The 22,121-nt window shown below is 41.7% G+C and overlaps 1 protein-coding gene across 31 annotated transcripts in view; it reads right to left on the bottom strand.

The window, feature by feature from the left end:
- LOC108022350 (protein muscleblind) overlaps positions 1-22,121 on the bottom strand; it is a 168,357-nt gene that overhangs the window by 5,731 nt on the left and 140,505 nt on the right. For 5 of the 31 annotated variants that reach the window (XM_050887812.1, XM_050887813.1, XM_050887811.1 and 2 more), the window contains 5 exons: positions 21,255-21,437; positions 19,192-19,425; positions 13,397-13,648; positions 11,875-11,916; positions 7,857-11,092 (listed from right to left, as the gene is read on the bottom strand). In XM_050887812.1, the coding sequence (XP_050743769.1) occupies positions 9,095-11,092; positions 11,875-11,916; positions 13,397-13,648; positions 19,192-19,425; positions 21,255-21,437 (2,709 nt within the window). In that variant the 3' untranslated portion in view covers positions 7,857-9,094. The other 26 variants (XM_050887815.1, XM_017091219.3, XM_050887818.1 and 23 more) reach the window with 21 other exon arrangements.

Raw genomic sequence — 22,121 nt, 5'->3', positions numbered from 1 at the left:
CATTTTAAGTTAAATCAATCGGCAGCCAATTCATCAAAACTAAATAGAACAACTCTCGGTGTCTTCCTAACTACAACTCAGGATAAATCGGAAATCATCTCAACAGTGTCTAGGAGAAGGTAGCACTAAAAGCGTTTAGGTATAGATTTAGAAACGAAAGGAAAGGAGGGAACGCATATATAGAAAGAAGGGTGAACTGAGGAAGGAGGAACTTAGGCACATGCACTTACCTTCAGTTAAATGAACGAATCTACAATTTAACCGACTGCACATAGATCTATTAAAATCTTGGCACACCGGGAGGGTGTCCAGTAACTATATTGGGCATGAGAGTTTTGTTGTGTGGTCAGACATAGTTTGTTTTATTTTGGATATGGCAGGATGCAAACGGAAACCAATTCAGGAAATCAAAAGAGTTCGTGTGTTTTGTGTTTTTTTGGTTGGGAATTTTTATATTATCATCGGTTTTCAGTTTCGAAAAAAAGAGAAGAGCAGAAAAAAGAAAAGAAAAAGAGCACAAATTAGTTATATCTTATAATATTGAAATGGTTCTCTAGAATGGTTAATGGTTGGTTAGAATAAATACGGTTTCGGTTTTACAATTGCTTGATGTTGGTGGAGTTCCAGATGTTAGTCGTAGTTAATAGAGCTAACTAGATATGTGGGTATAGGTATGTCGCGAACGTTCGTTCTTATCGGGTTCGCATGATACATTTAATATAGATACTCGTATGTTAAGCTAGTTTCTCAACGACTTAAATAATCTAAGAGGCGGAAGATTCGAAATCATAAAATGGCATTGCAAATGAATCGAAAGGGTTCGGCATGTCATAATCACTGAATCGTAGTGTGTTCCTCGCAACTGTTTTCTGTGGGTTCGTTGTTCCGTCTTTTGGTGGGGATAAGTACATAAACATAGGATCTCGTGTGTGGAACTTAAACGCATAGCTGAGAAATAAAGTTTGCCACGAAATAAAACACTCTGTGGAAGCAGCAAGTATTCGATCAACAGAAACCGGGCCAAGAAAGCTAAGAAGCTTCGGAAGCGGAGCGCCTCAAGAGCTATCTGTGGGTGGACTCACTCGGGTGCCTGTTAGGGACTCAAAAATGCTCTGATCTCTGAACTGATCAACTGAGTGCTTTGCTTAGGTCTATTGGGGCGGTACTAGGCGGTAACAATTACATATCCTAATAGGCGGCACTAGAAATATAAGAAAAGAGAAGAGAGAGAAAGAGAGATCGTAAGAGGGGGTTAATGTCTTTACCGTCAAGTCGAGGCCTCGTCAATACTTTGTGGGCCTACGAGTGCTACACAGAACAACCAAAGAGGGCGGGAAAAATCAAAAGCTGCCAAGCTGAACTCAAAGGCGGGGCCCGAAGGTCCTGCGACCTCCGACCCGCTAGGTTGCCATCTGAAGCACACGAAAGCTGAAGCTGAAGCTAAGCACACACAAGACGGCCAGAAGAAGCTCGCCGGGAAAAACCAGGGTAAAGGGGATTCAAATCGATTCGACCGCTGCATACCTAATTATGTAAAAGGTGCCGTTCACCAGCATCGGACACTGGGTGTACAGGAGGCCCCTCTCCGGCTGGGCTACGTTTCGAAATATACATAGAGAGAATACAGGTTAAAGGGGTAACATCTCGTTGGCTGGGGTGTGGGGTGGTTGGTGGGTGGTGTGTGGCGTGAGTGTGGTGTGTGGGTGGTGTGTGGGTGGTGTTCGGTGGACAAACAACTGCTAACAACTGTGACACCCGAGGTGTGTCCAGCGCGTGTCTCACGATGGATATTATATGGCGCGGCCCTTGGCTCCTCCTGACATAACCGACGTCAACGTCATCGTCATCATCTCGGGGCCGCGCCTCTGGCCTGTTTGTTTGTTTATTCGTTTGATTGTCGACTCCGTCTGAGGAGCGGCAGCGCATTTAATTTGATTAACCCAACGGCCCACCTCACAAGGACTGTCCCTCCGAAACCCAGGGTTACAATTTACACGGGACAAAATACTTGCTGCTCTCTAGTCGTGTTTTATTTCCTTTCTCGGGTCGGTTGAAGGGTCAGGGACTCGGGGGTCGAAAATAAAACTTAGCACTAGGGGAGGGCAAGCGCTCATGCAGGAAGCCTACGGAAGTCGCCGAGAGTCAGGGCACACTGTACCTGGCCACTGGCGTCCGTGTAGATGACACAGGAAGCGTTCAGGGGTATTTTCGGATTCGCTATGAGTCCACATTTATTGGCCAGAAAGCCGAAAAAACATGCCTCAAATCCAATATGCGTTATGAGAGAAATATTTATATTAAAAATACGTTTTGTGTGGGCGGTGTGTGATTTGGTGACATAAAATAGGGGGAGGGGAGGTAGTGTGTCAACATAAAAGTATACATAATAGATTTAAATCGGTTTTTGTTGGTTTTCCATGCAGCGTTTGTTTTTCGATCCAAATCCGTGCGTGATTGTTGTTATTCATAAATTAAATAGATATAAACATCATGCAAATGGTGAGAACATTGTTTTCATGTTTTTTATTTGTCATTGTTGGTTTTGCGCATGTGTGTTAGCATGTAAAAGGGTAGAAAAATTAGAGGAAATAATTATATTGTTCGTAAATCCATTGGGAAGAGAAAATAAACAGTTTGCATTGAAAGACTTAAAATTAAGCTAAAGCTGCATATGCGAAAAACAAAACTCGGACCAGTAAACCCGAGTTGAGTCCGTGTGCTGGTCGGATTTTCCGCCTCGTTAACAGCCCTTGATTTCGAATTATGCAAATAAAGGGAAAGCCTCGAAAAAAGTTTTCGGGAAAGAGGTGAAAATAAAGTTCTGCGGGCCACACGGGACACGAGTTAATAAATGTAAATGTGTGACACCACGCCCTCCGTGGCCGCCCACCATTAAAATAACAATGTTTTCGTGTTGTAATTACGGCTTTCGCCCTGCAGACCGCACCCGCCCACTCGCCCCCCGTTCTCGCAGTGTAATTAACTTGTTGCTGGCGGAAAAGTTTTTTCGGCTCCCCGGCTTTGTTGTTCGCATATGCAAAAAGGCAAAACGCACTTAAACCTATCGTAGATTAGGTCGGGTTCGGTTCAGTTTGTTTCGGTTTCGGTGGGGTTTGGTTTAAGCTGGATGGCGCAGCGGCAGCAGTCAAATTAGCAAATTATAAAAGAGTAGCATACTTTTTTGGTGGTTAGTCGGCGCTGCAATAGAGGGGCTGGATTATACTAAAATAAAAACGGCAATGAAGCGCAGGCTAAGCGGCAACTGAAAAAGCAGAAAAAACAGGGATGAGTGGTGAAATAAAAATATTAATAGTAATCAAATTAAAACTCATTTGGCAGCGGCAGCAGCTATTCGCATTTTGAAGCGCATTTCAAACTTGTTACTGCGTCAGCCGTAAATGCTGTAAACGAGATAAAAACAGGAGGGTAGGTAGCTCGGGTCGGTTATCGAAAGCGGGGACAAATCGCTCCTCCCAGGACATCACACAGAAACAAGGCAAATACTTACTACATACATACAAACAAGCCTGCAAAGTCAATCAAAATGGTAGATAGATACATGTACGGATATATAGTATATGGTTATAGAGGGGATATGCATGGGAGTATCTGATTTCAAAGGGAAACGCAAGAAAAGTTGTACTAAATTCTTCGGTTTACCAGTTTGCCTTGTAGTTGTAGTGTTTGTTTTATTTTTGGGGTGTGTGTGGGTGTTTTTGGGTGTGTGTGGGCTACAGACTCTGGTTCTTCCAGCGCAGGAAAAGTTGAAGCAGTATTCTATTTGGCCTTAGACGTTTTCGTTCTCAAGCGATTCGCAGTGCCGTCAAAGCAACTTCACCTAGAAAGCATCTCGCACTACAAACTTGCTAACTAAGTGTGGGTGTGTTTATGTAGGTGTGTGTTCTGTGTGTGTGCGTGTTAAGTATCTTATGGAGTATAGCCTCCTCTATGTTCAGCAAACAGTCAAACATTTTACATTGCGGATCTTTTATGATATCCTGCTGTTGCGAAAAAGAAAGAAAAATTCGTTTGAAAGAAACAAAAAGAAGTCATGTTAATAACATTTTTCTGGGCCACAGGTGTATCGTATATGTGTAGGTGTGTCTCGGCGGGCTAAGGAGATCGGATGTCCGATCGAGCGAGGAATATATGTATATGCTAAGGTAGCCTTGATCTCCGATCTCCCTTAGCACCACCGAACGAAGCGTTAAGAACGACAAACGATTCTACCAAAACTAAAACGGTGAGCGTTAGACATACTTAGCATCTATATAGCAGGTATCAGTCTTCAGATATAATCATAAGTATACCGTATGGGAGTAAACAAAAGCTCGGATTCGGGGGCGGTGCACCAGCTTACCTTAGAAGTGCGTTCGTATAGCTTTACCATCATACCACATGCCTCAGAAGCCATACTCGAGTTATATATGTATGTGAACAAACGCAATGTACGAGTAGTAATATCGATCTCGAGCGAGAGAGATACGTATTTAGAGGGTAGAAAGAGACAGCCACTTGCAACGTCACTGCTTGATATCATACTCATAGTCATACCGGAATACTTGCTACAAAAAGTTCTGTTTCATTGAGCACATGCTGAAAATTACAAATTACGCTCCAATCGAAAAGTCTCATAAATGATGTGGAACACAATATTAAATGAAATCAAACGCAAGAAAGGCCAACTAAATGAAAGAAATATCGGAGGCAATATCAGCGTACTTTCCCCCGCTAATTTATCCGAGAAAGAGAGGAACGAGCGCTTTCGATGGGCGAACGAAAGAGTGAGGTAGTGTGTTTGAAAGAGACGACATTACTGTTTCTTTGGCAACGCTCATACTTCTTGTAATGACCTCAAAGAAAAGCTTCATGTTGGGATAGGTATTGTTACATCGGAGGACTGACTGATTCGGGGATCATGCTAGTGGAGAATCGTTATCGTAAGACTGAAAATCTTGAGGTTGTGAGAGTTACATCTAGAAGATAGAGTATAAGGTTGCTTGCTTGAAAGAAAGTCTTATATTAAAATAGAGCGAAATGTTGGCAAAAACTTAAAATGATTCGAAGCATTTTCTTTGAAAACATTACAAAAAGCGCTTAACTCTAGTGGGTATACTTGATATTGACATATATATAGTTTATATTCCATACACAAGAACAGCTTTAGCCAAACAATACAGTAATATTTCTCTGGGAATCCAGCAAGCCAAGTGTATTGAGAGTTCTACCAAAGGAAATCGGGTGTGTCTGTGAGATGTGTGAGTAAATAAAAATATTTTAGTCGAGCAGAGAGCACATTGAGTTTACGTACGCCTAAACAGTTACCACCGAGGTTCTTAAAGAATGAAGCGTTTACGGAAAATAATATTGATGAAGCTTGATTTAACTTAAGTATTAGGCAAAATGAGTAGACAAACTTAGGTGTAAAATCATAGATATACCAAATCAAACATGGTTCATAAAGATAATAAAATTCAAGTTGAAACAGCCAACAAATAGAGAGAGAGAAAGAGACAACGCACAGCAAACTGTTGTATATGGATTAGTAGTGGGTGAGAAAGAGAGAATGTTAGTTTTGGTTGATCACTTTCCAAGGTTCGAGTAAAAGAAGCCAACAAGTTGTTTTACGGTTTTTACAATAAAACGTATATAATATAATTTCAATATAATTTGTTGTCTTTATAATAATACGACTAATGTTAGCACAGATATAACATATTCATTAGTGTTTTGCTTGTGTATAGATGTGTGTAAGTTATATATACTTCGACATATATATTTAAATGTTATGAATAATTTTAACTTGGACATTCTTGCTCCGTTACCAACTCTCTTATTTGACTTGACATGCAATCGGTTTGCCATACTTTTCGCTCACTGTTCGTCGATGGTAGTGAAAGCGAGATGAGGTTCAAATTATACTTAGTTTCCTTTCTCTCAGTGTAGTGTGTGTGAGATTTTGGGTTCGGCTACAAATCAAAAGAGGCAACTAGGTGGTTCCACTAAACTATATCATCTATTGGACGGTACTGTACTTCTATCTATTGAAGAAGGCTTGAAAACCCACTGTTCTATATTGGAATGGACTGTGGTTTTCTAGTGGTAAGTTTCCCTTTATTATGTATTTACTTGTATATTAGAAATCAGCCTAACTCACGGTTATCCTAGTGTCAACTGACACTTCATTGCTATATTATTGCACGGTAATGTTAACATACTGCTTTTGTGGTCTGTCTGTTTGTTTCTGTGATTTTAGGTGCATTGCAGGGTTGGAAAAAAGCGGAATAAATAATGAGCTCTTAGATCTGAAATGCAAGTTATATTTTGGCGCCATGCAGTGGTAAGTGGTGATTTGGTTTGTTTTCAGTTTTCTTTTTTTGCTTTAGTTCTTAGTTATAGAGCGTTTCTAAACATTTTCGCATAGTTCCTCTTATTCCGAAAATATGGGCCAACGGCAACAGTTCTACATTGCTAACAAAAAATGAACCATACGACACATATAGATAATGTTATCATACTTTTAGAGGCAAGACATTGAGATATATGAGAATATAGGTATACTTTAGTCTGGTTTAGCTTGCTATACGTATATATATATGTTGTTTCAATATTGTATTCGGCTGCCATGTTTAGTAAGCATCTTTCTTATCGAGTAATAGAGTAAGCCAAGCATTAGCTGGCCATAGGCGTATAAGGTAATGTTTAGATAAATGGTATATTCAGATTTTACAACTAATTCTCTACCATTAGCGTACTCATTTTGCTTGTCATTATTCTAAGAGCTAAAACATATATAGAATGAGATGGATTTACGGAGGGAGTAAGATCAGATTTATATCTTTGTGATGAAGCAGTTGTGAGGGAAAAGCAGGTCAAGGGGAAAAGTCAGGCAGTCCTAAGAATGTGTGGGTGTTTCTGTGTCAGTGTAGGGGATATAGCGGGTATTGCTCGAATCACTGAAATAATATTTAACCAACATATTAAATCAAAATTCGACAAGCTCTGGGGAGAGAGATTTAAGAAAGAGTGCTGCTCTGCCCAAAAGCGCTCGACAAAGCTTGTGTTTTGTGGATCGGGATCTGATATAGTTACTATATCAAAAAAGTACGTATAATCAAAGGTGAGATGTAAAAGCGGCACAACAGAAAACTATTATCAAGTGATTACCGAAATAAGTAAGTCAAATAAAGTAAAATACCAACACACAATAATATATATATTTGTTTTTTCGTAAACTATATATTTAGATAAACACACGGTATTTCAAATAAAACATTAATAAAAATTATCGAAACTAAACTAGAATTAGGATTAGAATTAGGATAAGAATTAGTGGCAAACATCAAATCGTTGTAAAACATTAGAAGTACTTTAATTAAAAACAATTTTACAGAGATTATCGTATATATCAAATAGTAATGTGTGTAGGATGTTCTCGGATGTGGAGTTTTTAGCAGGTGCGGGGTGTAGGCGGGGAATCTAAAACTTAAGGTGCGCAAGTCAGTGGCAAATTTATCTTGTTTGCTTTTGTAGGTTCTTCTCGAATAGTTTCAATCGGGAACACACTTTAAAAGTTATATAATAGCTACACTAAACTGGTTTATAAGTACATAAAATACATAAATATCAACGTAAAAATTACATAGAAAAGAACGTAAAGAAAACTGATAATCACACGAGATCTAACATTAAAAACTTAGTTCTGTTTGTCAATGATTTTATTCTTCGCTTAACAATTCAATTACAGAAAGGAAAACATTTATAATACATTGAAAGAGTGGCGTTAAGAGACAGATGAAGAGTGGGATCGGGGCTGTTATAGAGATAGTCGTTATAAAATCAAAAGGATTACATAGTTCTGGTCAACATCAAATTTTAATTTCGATAACATAACATTAACATAAATCAATTTTGCTGGCTTAACAGTCTGAAAGGTGTACGGGGTGTATGGTGTGTTAGAGTGAAACGGATAGAGAGACGTGATCGTGAGAGGTGGTGACTGTACTGTAATATCTGATTAGTAAGCTAGACATACGATATACAGATCGATCCTGGTCATGTTTATGCCATTTTGTTTCTTCTTTTTGTTGGTGTACAGGTGAGGGATGAGCGTGTTAGAGTACATAGTGTGTGTGTATATATCGTATCGTATATGGGTAGCAGCATACAGCACGTACAGCTAGGTTTATATGTATATGTATATCGTATAAGTATTCTATATAAACTAGACAATATTCGTTACGCATTTATCGTTGCTCAACAATTTTAAACAATTACAACAGCATTCACGCTAGCTATCTAGCTAGTTAGGAAACATTCAGAGACAGCGATAGGGTGTTAGAGAGAGAGCGCGGAAAATGAATGATGAGCAGGAGCGAGAGAGAGACAGCTTTATGAGCTACCGCATGTGGGAGACAGGGACGGCGATATGGCATCAAGCACCCGCAGCTAGCAACAAGCATACACAACTGTACCCAGCATCGGCAGCAGCATTAGAGGTTTATCAGTATTCCCCAATGGCTTTATCTTCGTGATCCCACAAAGCTTTTTCGCTATCACAGTTCTTTGTTCCTCTCTCTTTTGAATCCCGCCCTGGTTTTGAGTTTTCTCTATCCACTACTGTTGACTAAGTGCTATCCGAAAAAAGGAACTTAAGTATTACTATCAGCTAACATCTGTTTCTCTCCCGTTCGCTTCTGCTTTTAAAGCATGGATTTTCGATTCTTGTGCGAAGATGGCAACACTTTTGAGTCACAGTGAGGTTATGTTTCGTTTGTCAAATAACTTAATGGCAAATTATCGATTCGTTTCTTTTGTAAGCAAGTTTTGGGCATTTGTGTTAGTAGGCTACGATCTACGATCGTTTTCGCTGTCTGTCTGGTCTTTGTTATCGTGTCATGGTTCGTTTTTCTAACGCTATGAGGCCTATGGTACAACTAAGGTCTTCTCTCTACTTGTCCTTCTTCAAGAAAACTGAGGCACATAATCTTACGTCTTCGATGTGTTTAAATCTATCAATCTATGTGTGACTTTCCATCCGTTTGATGGCGGTGTCTTAAGTACAGTTGTGATTGGGCTTTGTAGTTTCCGTTTTTTAGGAGGTCTTCATCTTTTTGTAGGGGTTCAGGACCATAGCACTGCCGGGGGTTCCTGCCTGGGCGGCAGCTGCCGCTGCAGCAGCAGCTGCTGCATACTGTTGCGCCGCAACAGCCTGGGTTTGTGGGATGGCATAGGCCGCAGCGGTGGGCACCATGGTGCCGGGATAGAAGTAGCTCTGGGCCTGGCCATAGGGCATGGGAGAGGGTGCTCTCAGCAGGGCAGCGGATTGATATTGACCCGCACTCACGGAGCCAGCTGGTACCGAACGCACGGGAGTTCCGGCCACAGGTGTGGCGGCAGTGGGGAGGGATCCCAGCTGACGTAGTTGTGCCTGGGCTTGGGCTTGTGCCTGGGCCTGGGCCTGAGCCTGGGCCTGAGCCTGGGCTTGAGCCTGAGCCTGCATTTGAAGTAGAGCTGCCATGGAAACGGCCTGGGGCTGAGCTGCCTGGACAGCCTGGGGACCGGCTGCATAGCTCTTGTTCAGGGTCAGTCCTGTGTAGGCAGCAGCTGCCGCGGCGGAGGAGGCTCCCGGCTTGGCCGCACTGGCCACCTTCATGGCGTAGTTCTTGTGGGCCACCTCCTTGGCCAGGGCAGCGGGATCGGGGTAGTAACCCCCAGCCGCGGAGGCCTGAGGAGCCAGGCCAGCGGCAGCCGCATAGGCGGCATAGGCCTGCTGGGCGTAGGCAGCCTGAGCCTGGGCCTGAACTTGGGCCTGGACTTGGGCTTGTTGCTGCTGCTGCTGGTGCTGCATCTGAGCCTGGGCGTAGGAGGGCGTGGCACTGGGCAGGCTCACCATGGTGGAGGTGGCTCCTCCGTAGGGGGAGTAGAGGTTGCCATAGCTGTAGGCGGGCATGGCGTAGTTGATGCGCTGCAGTCCCTGAACCTGAGCTTGGGCTTGAGCCTGAACCTGCGACTGGGTCTGCACCTGGGAGTGGTAGGAGACCGGGGGAGCCGAGGTGGTAGAAGTGGGTGTGGGCAGAATGCCAGTGCTGTGGCCATTGAGCGAGTACCTCGAATAGCCCTCGCCGTTCTGCTTGGCATAGCTGCGGGATGCTACTGCTGATGCTGCGTTCGAAACACTCCCACTCTCTAGATCCCCGTTAAGGGACTCTTCGGGATTAGCCGACTTCAGCTGACCGCTGTTAAGATTGTTGTTGATGTAGGACAAGTAGTTGTTATTGTCGCCCAACCCGTTGGGCAGGGGCAGGAGACTGTCGCCTTGAGGAGGGGAGTTCGGGGGCGGCGACTGGCCGTGGGGGGGCGTGGCGGATAATGCTGCTGCTGCAGGGGCTAGTGTATCTAGTGGATCTGCTGTGGTTGCTACTGCTGTGTCTGGCTTGGGTGAGATTGTTCGTGTTGTGTTACAATCGTTAGAGGGACTTGGGTTCTGGCTCGGATTCGGATTCAGATTCAGATTCGTTTGGTCACTACGGTCTTGATTGCTGGCCTGATCCGCATGGTCGGCTTCACCATCAGCAGCACTGTCGAGCTCTCTGTCTTGATCTGCATTGCGATCGGAATCTTGATCTTGATCGCGGTCTTGGCCTTGATCAGGGTCACTATCGTTAGGATTAGAAATGGCTGTTACTGTTGTGGTTGTTGTTGCCGATGCTAATGACGTTGATGGTGATGAGGCTGTTGTCGTTGTTGCTGCTGATGATGATGGTATTATATTGGCAGTAGCGATTACAGCGTTCATGATACTTTTATTGTTAATATTATTAATCATATTGATATTACTGGCTGTTGCTGTTGTACTTGTTGTTGTTATGGCGCTACTTAATTGTAGTTGTTGTTGTAGTAGTACATTTTGTTGTTGTTGTTGATGTAGTTGTTGTTGTTGTGGTGGTGGTTGTTGTTGTTGGGGATACTCACATGAGACTGGCACATAGGGCTGCATTAACTGCTGATAGGCGGTCGCACCGGGCTGATAAACTGGAATGCCAGACTTTTCGGCAGCTGGACGTTTGAACGGGACCATGCCAGAGAATTGCTAGGAAAGAGACGGGTAGAGGGGGCGGGAAGAAGAAAGAGATGGAAACACTCATTAGTCTCATAATCCACCAGATTGCCACGCTTTCATCTTAGTCTACTGATAACCATATACACTATAACAATTGCTTACAAACGAGCTTGCTTTGGGTTAATTTTGAGTTTCTTATTTTTTCGCTTTGCTTTTTTCTTGCCAATTTCTACTCTTCTGGGGTGAGATCAAATCATAAGAAATACATTTGAAACGAAAGATTTCTTCAAACTGAGATAAGAAACGAAAGGAAATCCGAACTTAGGCTGGAGTATACGTAGTTTGCAACTGAACAGATCGAAAGTGCGTGCAGTCGAGTGGAAAATCGGGAAAAGCGTTCGCAGTACATCTATAGTAAGTGAAATGAATAAGCTTTCGGTGTTTTTGATTTCTTTAACTTAATTTCTTTTATGATTTTAATCCGATCGGTTTTGATACTTTGTGTGTGGTGCATTTAAGCTTTATGTCTTCGTTGTTCCTTAAGATCAACTTAGAATGTCTCCGTTTTCGATTATTCGGTTAATTAAAATGATATAGTTTTTGAAAGAAGCAGACCAATGGTCACGATTTATCGATAGGTTGCTCGAGATCGATTGATTTTGAATGCATGCGGCGTTCGCCGAAGGTTCGGCTGGTTAGTAGCATGTCTGGGTATGTTCAGGCAGTAGTCTTTATAGTGTATACATAGTTGATCATTTCTAGGCGGGCTACTACTGAACGTGGCGGTTTGACATTCAGCTTGGAGTACTTACGAAGTTTTCATAGTAAAATGAACCAACCGTTTTAACATCCATCTTTTTTGGCATTTATCGATTGTTGTTGATTATGCGGTTAGTGTATGATTGTAGTTGATTGTAGTTGGGTTATCATTGTTTTTGTTGATGATCGGATCGGATCGGATCGGGGTTAGCACACACACATCGCAGTTATTATATTCGATATCGAGTTCGAGAGAGTGAGATATAGGTGGTGGAGTTTTGAAACGAACGCAAGAGATTTATGGAATCGAAGAGAGCAAATGAAGAGGAGAGAAGAACACAAATGAAATTAGTGGGTATATCCTGGGCTCAGTACGGTGGCGGTATTATGGCATTAATCAGATACATATATACATATAACGGGTACACAGATACTTAGTCCTAATAGGTGGCAATGTGATGTGTGGGCGTGGTGGGCGTGATGGGCGTGATGTAAACGGAAAAGGGCGGGATAAACAAAGTCTGCAGGCTGCAGGTGGTGCATGTTCAGCTAATTAACCGGGAAAAGCACTTAAACAATTAAGCCCGCGAATGCAATCACACGGCAGAGGCGAAAGCGAAAGAAAGAACTCACAGTTGCGCTAAAGGTATATCTACAGCTACAGCCTTGGCAATTATCGGTTAAATCATTTTAATTAACACTTGGCAGGGCAAATGTGCTCGTGTTGTGATTGTGATTTATCATATGCCACGTGTAATTGGTTAAACTCGCTCTTGCCAGGGCAAAAAGACTCCTCCTGTGTCTGTGTCTGTGTGAATTGATTAGTGTGCCTGTGTGCGAGTGTGTTCCTGGGCGAGTGTTTGCGCTTTTGATATATCGGATAATGACTTCATTTTGTAAATTAAATAAAGGGGGATTCCGCTGCATCCCCAGCCGACCTGGCCCTGCCGATAATAAACGTTAATTGATGGCACTTTGATGTGCATGTGACTGACTAACTGAGTAGGTGGGCAAGTGAGTGATTGAGTGAATGAGCGGCTTGATAACTAAGGTGAGGTGAAAGTTGAAAGCATTTCGATTCAGGGACCGCAAAGTACGGGGCGTGATACTGGGGGGCGGGGTGTATAATCTAAGTGGTTAGTCCTGATCAGTTGGGAGTTAGTGGCGCCTTGGTTGGGAACAACATATTCAGTTTATAAATAGCAATTTCATTTAGAATGTATTGTTATGATACCAAACTAATGTCTTGTCTACTTAGATAGCCAGGTCAGACAAATTGAAAAGTCTTTCCCCGCCAAAGCATTGCCAGAGACTTCAACTGGTTTAAATTCTACTTAAGACTATATTCTTATAGCGAAGGTTCTTTGTGAGACCTTTCACCCGCCTAAAAGCATGCAACGGAAAAGTCAAAACTAATTTGATCAACCAACTTAAGCATTAGGAACTGTCAGAACCAAAATAATTATAACTTTAACGTAGGGAAATTACAAAAAATCAAAAGTGAAAAAACATAGGTTGGAAAATGGAAAATCGAATAACGCAAAACACAAACAAGGTGAAGGAAAAGAAAAATACCAGTGGAAACATATCGGTCGTGTCCGCCGCCCGCTTCTTGCCCACTTCCAGTGGGTGGTGGCCCATTACGGCGGCGGCGGCAGCGGCGGCGGCAGCAGCGGCGGCGGCGGCAGCGGCGTTGTTTGTGGTGGTTGTTGCTGTTGTCGAGGTGGCTGCTGCGCCAGCGGTGCTGTGGTTGTTGTTGGTGATGTTGTTCAGCTGGTGTTGCAATTGTTGTTGTTGCTGGTGATGGTGTGCCGTCAGGGGTGAGGTCTGTGTGTGTTCGTGCGTTTTTTGGATTTTTGGATTTTTGTTTTTCAAAAATTGAAATCAAACGAAAATTTCCCACAGGCAGGCAAAATATGCAAAATATACAAGCATTTAAATATTGTGTCCATTAAATAGTTGAGAGATTCCAATTTGAATTATTCAAGCGGCAGTGGTGTTGGCATTTTTATTTGTTTTTTTTTTATTTTTGCGATTTCCATGAATTATTAATTAGTTTGTCCATTTTTTTCATTTTTTTAAGCAAATTATTTGTTTGAGTTCATTTTTGATTTTTTTGTGTTTTCATATTCCAATTTTGTGCACATGGTTTTTTATTGTATTTGTAGTGGTACCATCCATCGGAGAAGCAGTTACAGTGTGCGTGTGTGGGTGGTGTTTGAGTGTGTGTGTTGGCACAGGCGAACAGATGAAAAATACATAATAGTAGAAGAGTACGGAGTGTTTTGATATCGATAAGTAAATAAATAGAAAAAATCAAATTACGTATATATAGATTATATTCGTACGGAGAGTAAATATGAATATAAATCAAGTAGAAATCAACGGTAATCCAAATAAACACGATTTCCATTTGATGTTGAAAGAGCCTTAAATAAACGTTACGCATACCAACTAAATGTTAATAGTCTCGATTAATATTCATTGGTTTTTTCGGAAGAGAAGCGTAAATCAAGTTAGTTTTGTGTGAGTGAAAGCCTTGTTTGGTTAGAGAATCGTATCAGAAAAAAGCTTGCGAAAGCCAGCAAAGTGTAAAAGCCTTGTTTTTCTTATAGTCTAAAACTTATCGGTTCCGGATTTCTTACGATCTAACTTAGGTAAGGCAATTTGGGGAGATTGCCAGCAAAATCACTCGGTTCACCATTGATTCGCCACCTTTTCGACTAGACACATTCGCATTTGTGGGGGGTATCATACTAGTTATGTATCATCATACCTACCGATGCATCGTTGCTGCTGCTCATTCATAAAATAGGTGACTAACTCAGGAAAATGCAATTAAAGGACTCTGTGGATTTTCGGGGGATCGAGTTTGATTTTCGGGGTTGGTGTTTGGGATTTTGGAAGTTCTCGTCGTGACCCAGTTTCGGTTTTAAGCCATATCGTTTATACTCGTACCCTCCGTGTACCGTTTTAAATCCCCGGCAAAGTTGCGACCCCGATCTCCGTACCCATAAATTTCCTCGGCAGAGCTCAATGCTAATGCGTTTAACACCGCAATTGGGTTCAGCTCTGGCCCGACTTTCGCCCCTTTGCCACGAAAGTGGAGCCATGTGTGCCTAATAACCAAGAACCACAAAATAAAAGTAAACCAAACACATCACAGGCGCACACTGGCAAAAAACTCGGCATTTTTGGGCGCAGGTCGCATGAAAGAGTGCACAAATTTGCATTTAAATGGGGATGCGAGAGAGACAGACCGTCAGAGGTGCGAAAGAGATGGCCAGTTGACTACTCCTTTGCTTTTTTCACCGCTTTTCCTCGGCTTGTGTCACTGGCAATGAATGCTACAAATGGATTAATTCGCTTGGGCGCGACAACATCGTGGGGTGTTCGCCATATATGGGCTCATAAGGGTAGTCCACAATTTTGAGGATATGTAAAAGTTCCCGCAGCTTTCGGCATTCTTATTCTTTTTGTGCGTATTAGAAGATTATCACTCAGACGCAATGTTGCCGTCATGAAAATTCTATTTTAACTTAGGTGACGTATATGTTATGAAAGCCAGTTTTTTCTATCAACATTTCACAGGGATAATTGAATCTAGCAATCTTAGATGACTGAAAGATTAGTTTGCGCAAAATAATAACAAAGAGTAATTGGCATACGTGTCGTATGAGTGATTTTTAAATTAAATTCGTAAAAAGTTTTGTATTTTTATTTCGGCTGGAAATTTTTCAGCTATTTTTGAACAAAATTAATAGTTCGACAAGGATATAAATGTCAGAAAGTTTTTTTTTTTCATTAATCGTATTTTGGAAAAATTGTAATTGTCCTACGTGTCGTATTAGTGATTTTGAAAGAAAATTTGTAAAAAGTTTTGTTATTTTTATTTTGGCTGGAAATTATTCGCCTATTTTAGAAAAAAAATTAATAGTTCGACAAGAATATAAATGAAAGAAAGATGTTTTTGTAAAAAATTATTCGTATTTTGGAAAAAATTGTCATTGGCCCACCTGCCGTATGAGTGATTTTTGAAGGAACTTTAGGACACTTTACCTTTTAAACCCATTCATTGCTCTCCAAATCAACCACATAAAAAGTTGAAGTATGATTTGATTTCTTGGACCACCCTGATGTACAAACCAGTACATATATGGGAATTCAGCCGTTGCTGGAGGTGTGTGTATCGGGGTCGAGTCCATAAAAAACCAGCAGGCCAACAGACTCCGCTGGACAATTCATTGGCATGGAAATCTCTGCTTTTAGTTAATTTTCCGGTTCAAACGTTATCCGGCCCGGACTAATCCATGTCGTATCGTGTCCCTGTCCGTGTGCCTGTCCGTATCCCTGTCCGTATACGTATCCGTGTCCCGTACAGGTTGACATTTACATTTTTGGCCGGTTCGGTGGGAAAAAAGAGGGTTCTCCCTTCGTTTCAGTTTCACTTTTCCTCCGGCCTTTTCCTTGGCCGAGATGCTCTTGTCACGCTTACATGCCGGGATTATAGTTCTGTGGGTCGTTTGATGCGGCAGGTGGCATATTTTTGTGGGGCGACGGAGATCCCCCATCGATATGGGGCTTTTTTCTCCTCTGCGTCGCTGACATATGGGGGACGTTTCGGTGACCCAGTATGCCAAGCGGCAATCATAATAAACAAAACTTAAGCGCTTATCAACGGACAGCAACAATAACACAGGGAAATAATAGGGGAAAATCATATATGCAAAGGCAAAGTTTTGTGTTTGGTCTGTTTTTGTGGTGTGGTTTGTAGAGTCTGTCGATTGGATTCGGATATAAGTATATATAATGGTAAATACGTTTATAACTCGTTAATCAGCTAACTGTATATGGGTTTTGAAGGGTACATAAAGGGAGATTATTACATAAATATGGGGATTTCCAAAAGTCTGACTTCAGTCAGTCTATCTTCTTACTTTGCAAGCATGACTTGTTCTTTTTTTATGTACAATGGATATAGATTAAACATTATAAAGGAGTATAATATTAACTGGAATCAAGTCTACATGAAGGTATATAAACAATGAGATGTATAAAAGGGTCAAAAGTAGCTATGAAATGGAACAGCAGCGCTGCATCGGTTTTGTATATTTGACTACATAGCTCTGACTATATCTTACGCTACCGATGGACGAACCACCTTCCCGCTTTAAAACTCGGTTTTATTACAGGCCAATATAATCAGGCGGATGTCAAAATAATGCACGATAAAGAAAAACCCGGCAGACAGGTGCAATATGGTAAGCGTTTAATTCCCATTTTTACCAGGGCTGTAATCACATTAAACGAGCACCCATAAATACAATTATCGGCTTGGGGCGGCGGAGGGGCAATGTCAACATGTGTGCCCGGGTGTGTGTGCTGTCGGGAAGGTATCAAAGGACATTTTCATACAATAATCACGTTTGTCCTGCCCTTCCAGCGCGACGAGGAGAGCCTCGATTGAATTACGCCTAAAATGCTGCAACAATTTTTCACTTTATGCGATATTATGCTGCAATTATGTGTGTCATTTTCACCGCCCCGCCGCCCCTTCCCCGGTTCCCCATTTCCCATTTCCCGCTTTCCAGCCTGGCCAACGAGGACACCGTTGTTGTTTGTTGCGTCAAATAAATTTCCAGCAGAAAGCAATTAAGTCGCGAATTAAGTACGGCGCATAGGACACGCAGCCGGAAAACACGGATACACCACGTACGTGCCCATGTGTGTGCGAGTGTGTTGGACCGGCTGCCTCGCTTTTCCGCTTTTCCTCCGTTTTTCCCCGCGTTTCCCCGCGTCTCCCCGTCTTTTCCCTGCTCGACCTGCTGCGTGCTCAAAGTTTTAACGCGTTGTAATAAATGTTAATTTTGGCCCAACGAAAATCAACATTTATGGCGTGTTTTATGTGAGCTTCAACATATTTTCCGTGTTTCCCGGATATTTTCGGCCCCAACTCTCCTGGCAGGATTATGCTCCTCGCGCATTCCCCAAACTGTTTGTTTGCTTTGTGTCTGGTTGGCAGGGGCTCTACTTAAAAAATATATAATTATTTATTGATCTACAAACAAAATTAACATCTAAATGACGCCGAGAAACAGCCGTGTTTGAATGGTGTCCCACGAAATGATTGTTGAACATTTCATTTGCCCAGACCAAACATAATTACGTTTGGCCAAATGAATTCTCAATTAGCCATAAAATTTTATTTAATCCCTCTCCACTGACTTATTTTCATGACGCCCGCAGAATATTTTGTATTCACAATGGTAGGTATACCGGGTATTGAACTTTAAAAACTCTAAAAGCCTAGAAAATCAGTACAGACTCTACTGCTTTACTATAACTAACGCTAAGCTTTAATTTTTAATTAAATCGCCAATGGGATTCTGCAAAATAATTCCCAACTTTGGAGTGCATTATCCACGTGTCACGTTATATCAGGCAGAATTATTCGGTTCATTGATTTGAGTTTTTCGATATTTTCGGGGGAAGAGCGAAGTTCGCTTAAGCGTTTAACGCACGTAGCCGTGGCAATGTCATTGAATATGCAGCATAAATAAATAGCATAATTTGTGTTTTACAAATTTGTACGATTACACACTTTTCGTTTTATTTTTTTTTGTTTTTTCAGCTCTTAGGGGGAATAACAGTTATTTGTAAAGAGATTTTGTGTGTGAGGGCGTGTGTGTTCGCATAAAGTTAATTAAATTGTTTGCATGCGGCATTAACTTCTAATTAAATTTGCTTTAAATCCATATGCGAGTATCAATGGGTAGAGATTTACCAATAAAACCGAGCGGTGAATTTGGTATGAATTTAAGGCAAATTTAATCAACTATTTGGAACTAAGCAGGATGGCCTAAGGTCATCGAGGGCTAGATATATACAGATATGGGTATATTAATATATTTAAATACTCGTGTGGCGTGTTAGTGCAGGAGTAAAATTCTGTGTTGTATTTCTCTGTTGAGGTTATTTGGAGAACATAAACAGAAAACGCTAGTTGGGCGACTTTCCCACAAAACGATTTAATTGTTCTTTGCAGATTTGCAATATTTGGATGGTGGCTTAAAGTAGGCAACACAGTTTTATTACTTTTGAAATTACGCATTTTTGCTTAATGCATTTTTCATGGTTTAGTTTAAATAATCATTTTGTGAGAACGTCGCTCGGCAAACATGTTCAACCAAAAGTCACTTTCGCAGTTAAATAAAATAAGGGAAACCAAAAGATATTAGGCAGCACAAACGAAAAACGAGATTAAAAATCAAAATAAAGAAATCGAAACGAGAACAGGGCGGTAATCGATCGAACGCAAACGCAAGAGAAGGTTCGAAAAGTATAGAAAAATATATAGTATATAGCCATACCGCAGCTGCAGCAGCGACAGCGGTGGCGCGTGTTTGGGCCGCTTTTAATTGTGCCTGTAGGTGCAGGGGGGGATGGAAGTAGCGGCAGGGGTCGCGTGCGCACCTGCCCTTCACGGCGTCCATGCAAACCGTTATCGAGCCGTCGTCGTGCCTGGCGACGGTCTCCTGCGGGTGGGCGAACCGGCACTCGGACTCCGCCCGCTTGCAGGCGCCGCGCAGGAATTCGCGGCACACCTGGATATCGGAATCGGGTATCAGTTATCGGTTATCGGGCATTCGCATTCGCAATCATCGCATCGTCGATCGCAAAACACACACACAACACGGGGCCCGCACATTTCCGTGATCATCATTGGGTTTTAAATACATTTTGTGGTTGGGTTGATCGTTTATCGTTTTTCGATTCATGGGATCGTTTCGATTCGTAGTCGCAGCGCACATCGGTATCGGTAATCGTTATCGGGTATCGGTATCGGTATCAGTTGATTGCGGGCGTTGGCAGCGGATAGCAAAAGTGGCAGCAGTTGTGGTTCAGAGTGGTTCAGTGGTGTTTTCGGTTTGGTTGGTTGGTTGGTTTGTGGTGTGTGTGTTTTATAGGCGGAGAAGGTGTATGTGTGTGTAGAGTGTGTGTGGAGTGTGTTTTTTGGAAATAATGGAAGGATATTCAGTAACAAGTTCATTTCTTTTGGTTTTCATTTTGTACTTTAGTTATTATTGTGGTTTACGTTTTAGTTTCATCAAAAGAAAAGTTAAGTATTTGCGCAAAAATATATCTATTTTCGATTCGTTCCAAGTCAAATATGGTAGGCAAGATTTAGTGGTTAGAGCCGATACGGATGCATTTCAAATTTGCATTTCATTTGTGTTAGGTTTTGGTTCGATTATGTGGTACTTGCCTCTTGGAATTGTTTGCTTTTATTTTTTGGGTGTTGTTTTTATTTTTGCGTCATGCCGATTAGTTTTCAATTTGCATTTTTTTGGGGTGGTGCACTTTTGAGTACGAGAAAACACAAGAGGAACACGTAGCACAAACATAACAAAAGGAACAACGAGAATGCAAGGATTATTCGAAACCAGGAGTAGTAAAAAACAACACGAATACGTTACGGGGAGCTCGGGTTGGACTGTTTGTAGAGAGTATATATCGGTGTCTGCTGATTCAAAGAACTCAGGGAACTAGGTTGTTTACGGAAAGAAAAATTATTGAAATCAATGGCTACTACCAACTCTATGGCACAGAAGATCCTCAGGGGAGTACGAAAAGGTCTGCTACTCTTTAACTGCATTTCTACGATGATATACTTTCGAGAGCTAGTCTAGACTCTATGGAGGAGAATGGGATGAAAAAGGAGCTTCCCTTTCGCTTTATCATAAAATCAAAATAACTATACGAAAACGGAAAATAATAATCAGTATTCGGAATTATCAGTGCAAAGAATTCTGCAATTTTTGATAGTTTTCTTGGGCTGTATGTACAGGGCTCGTAAGCTTCCTAAAAAAGCTTCTGAAAAGCAGCTGCTAGGCCAAGCTGCAGTATTGTGCGATCGACTATGGGTCGATCCTTACTAATTCGCAGATATGATGTAGATAAAAAGATACAATAAATTAAATTAAGAAGAGAAGGTCGAGATTGGGTGGTTTATGTTTGGTTTCAATTTGGCGGTGTTAGACAAATACGAATGTGTGTCAAAACGTCGAATCAATTTCTGGTTATGTGGCGAATTATACAGTTGATTTTGGTCGCAATTTCGCTTGATCTTTTGGCAAACTCAAGAGAACTCAAAACTCTGTACAATGTCTTTTTCGTTTTAGTTCGCAATACTTGTATACGTAGTTTAAGATTAATTCTAATTAGAAATATAAGTGTAAATACATAATCACATGCCACGAAAGGAACATAAAAACGGAAACAGTTTTCGTTGCGTGTGAGTCTCGCCCTTGGCGAACAAACAAATAAAATTAATAAACACAAAGTAAGCGTAAATCATCGCAGCAAATTGACTTCCTTGGATACGTAAGTTTTTAGAGTAGACAAAGCAATGCGGCGTCGGGCCGAAACTCACCTCTAATCTGTCGGAACGTGGTATTTTCTGCTGGGCCACCTGCACTGTCTGGGGCACCACGGGTCCCAGCTGGGAGGCCACGGCCGAGGGATCCGGGCCCAGCAAGGCGGGCACCAGGTGTCCCGTTGTGTAGTACGGGCTGTACGAGTTGGCCGGGATGCCGGTCAGATAGGGATTTGTGGCCTGCAAGTGGGAGGATGTTGGTAGTCGGTCATAAGGGCCTTTGTCAGGGTAATTCATCAAACAGATGTCCATCAGGACGCAATTACAGTGGCAGATCGCTGGGTTAGTGGAATGGCTAACGCACAAGCGATAATGTTGTCATAATGTATCTCACAGATAGCACGGAAATGTTTATACCATTCTAACTCTATGCTTTTCTACCTGTTATAAAAAATATTTAAATACTAAGATTCACAGTATCCCCTCTTAAATTCTTACCAAGAGTTCCGTCAGCTGAATTCTAATTGCCTTTTAAATAAATATCTCTGTATAACTTGCCATTAAAAAAATATAAATTCCCCATCAACCTTTAGATATGTTTTAGATACATTAATTTCTTATTAGAGAAGTACTAAGACTTCAGAAATTATTTGCTTAACAAAGAACGTGTGCAGAATGCTACCATTTGGTATATATCCCTGAGCCCCGGTAAAGAATTCCTGACTGCTCAATTTGAATCCCATTTTGAATCCGATTTATTTATGGCCTATCCCATCCTAATCTAATGATTCGACACCCCATTGAAGGCTTCACACTGCCCATTAACTGACCCTTTCGCTGGGCACAAGTTATGCTTGGCACGCACTCGAAAACCTTTTTGACCCCCGACACGAGCTCTAATGAAAATTCATGCATTTTTCAACA

Source organism: Drosophila biarmipes, chromosome 2R, assembly GCF_025231255.1.
Source record: "Drosophila biarmipes strain raj3 chromosome 2R, RU_DBia_V1.1, whole genome shotgun sequence".
NCBI lineage: Eukaryota > Metazoa > Arthropoda > Insecta > Diptera > Drosophilidae > Drosophila > Drosophila biarmipes.
Note: the sequence above shows the minus strand (reverse complement) of the source record. Positions and strands in the feature narration are given on the sequence as shown.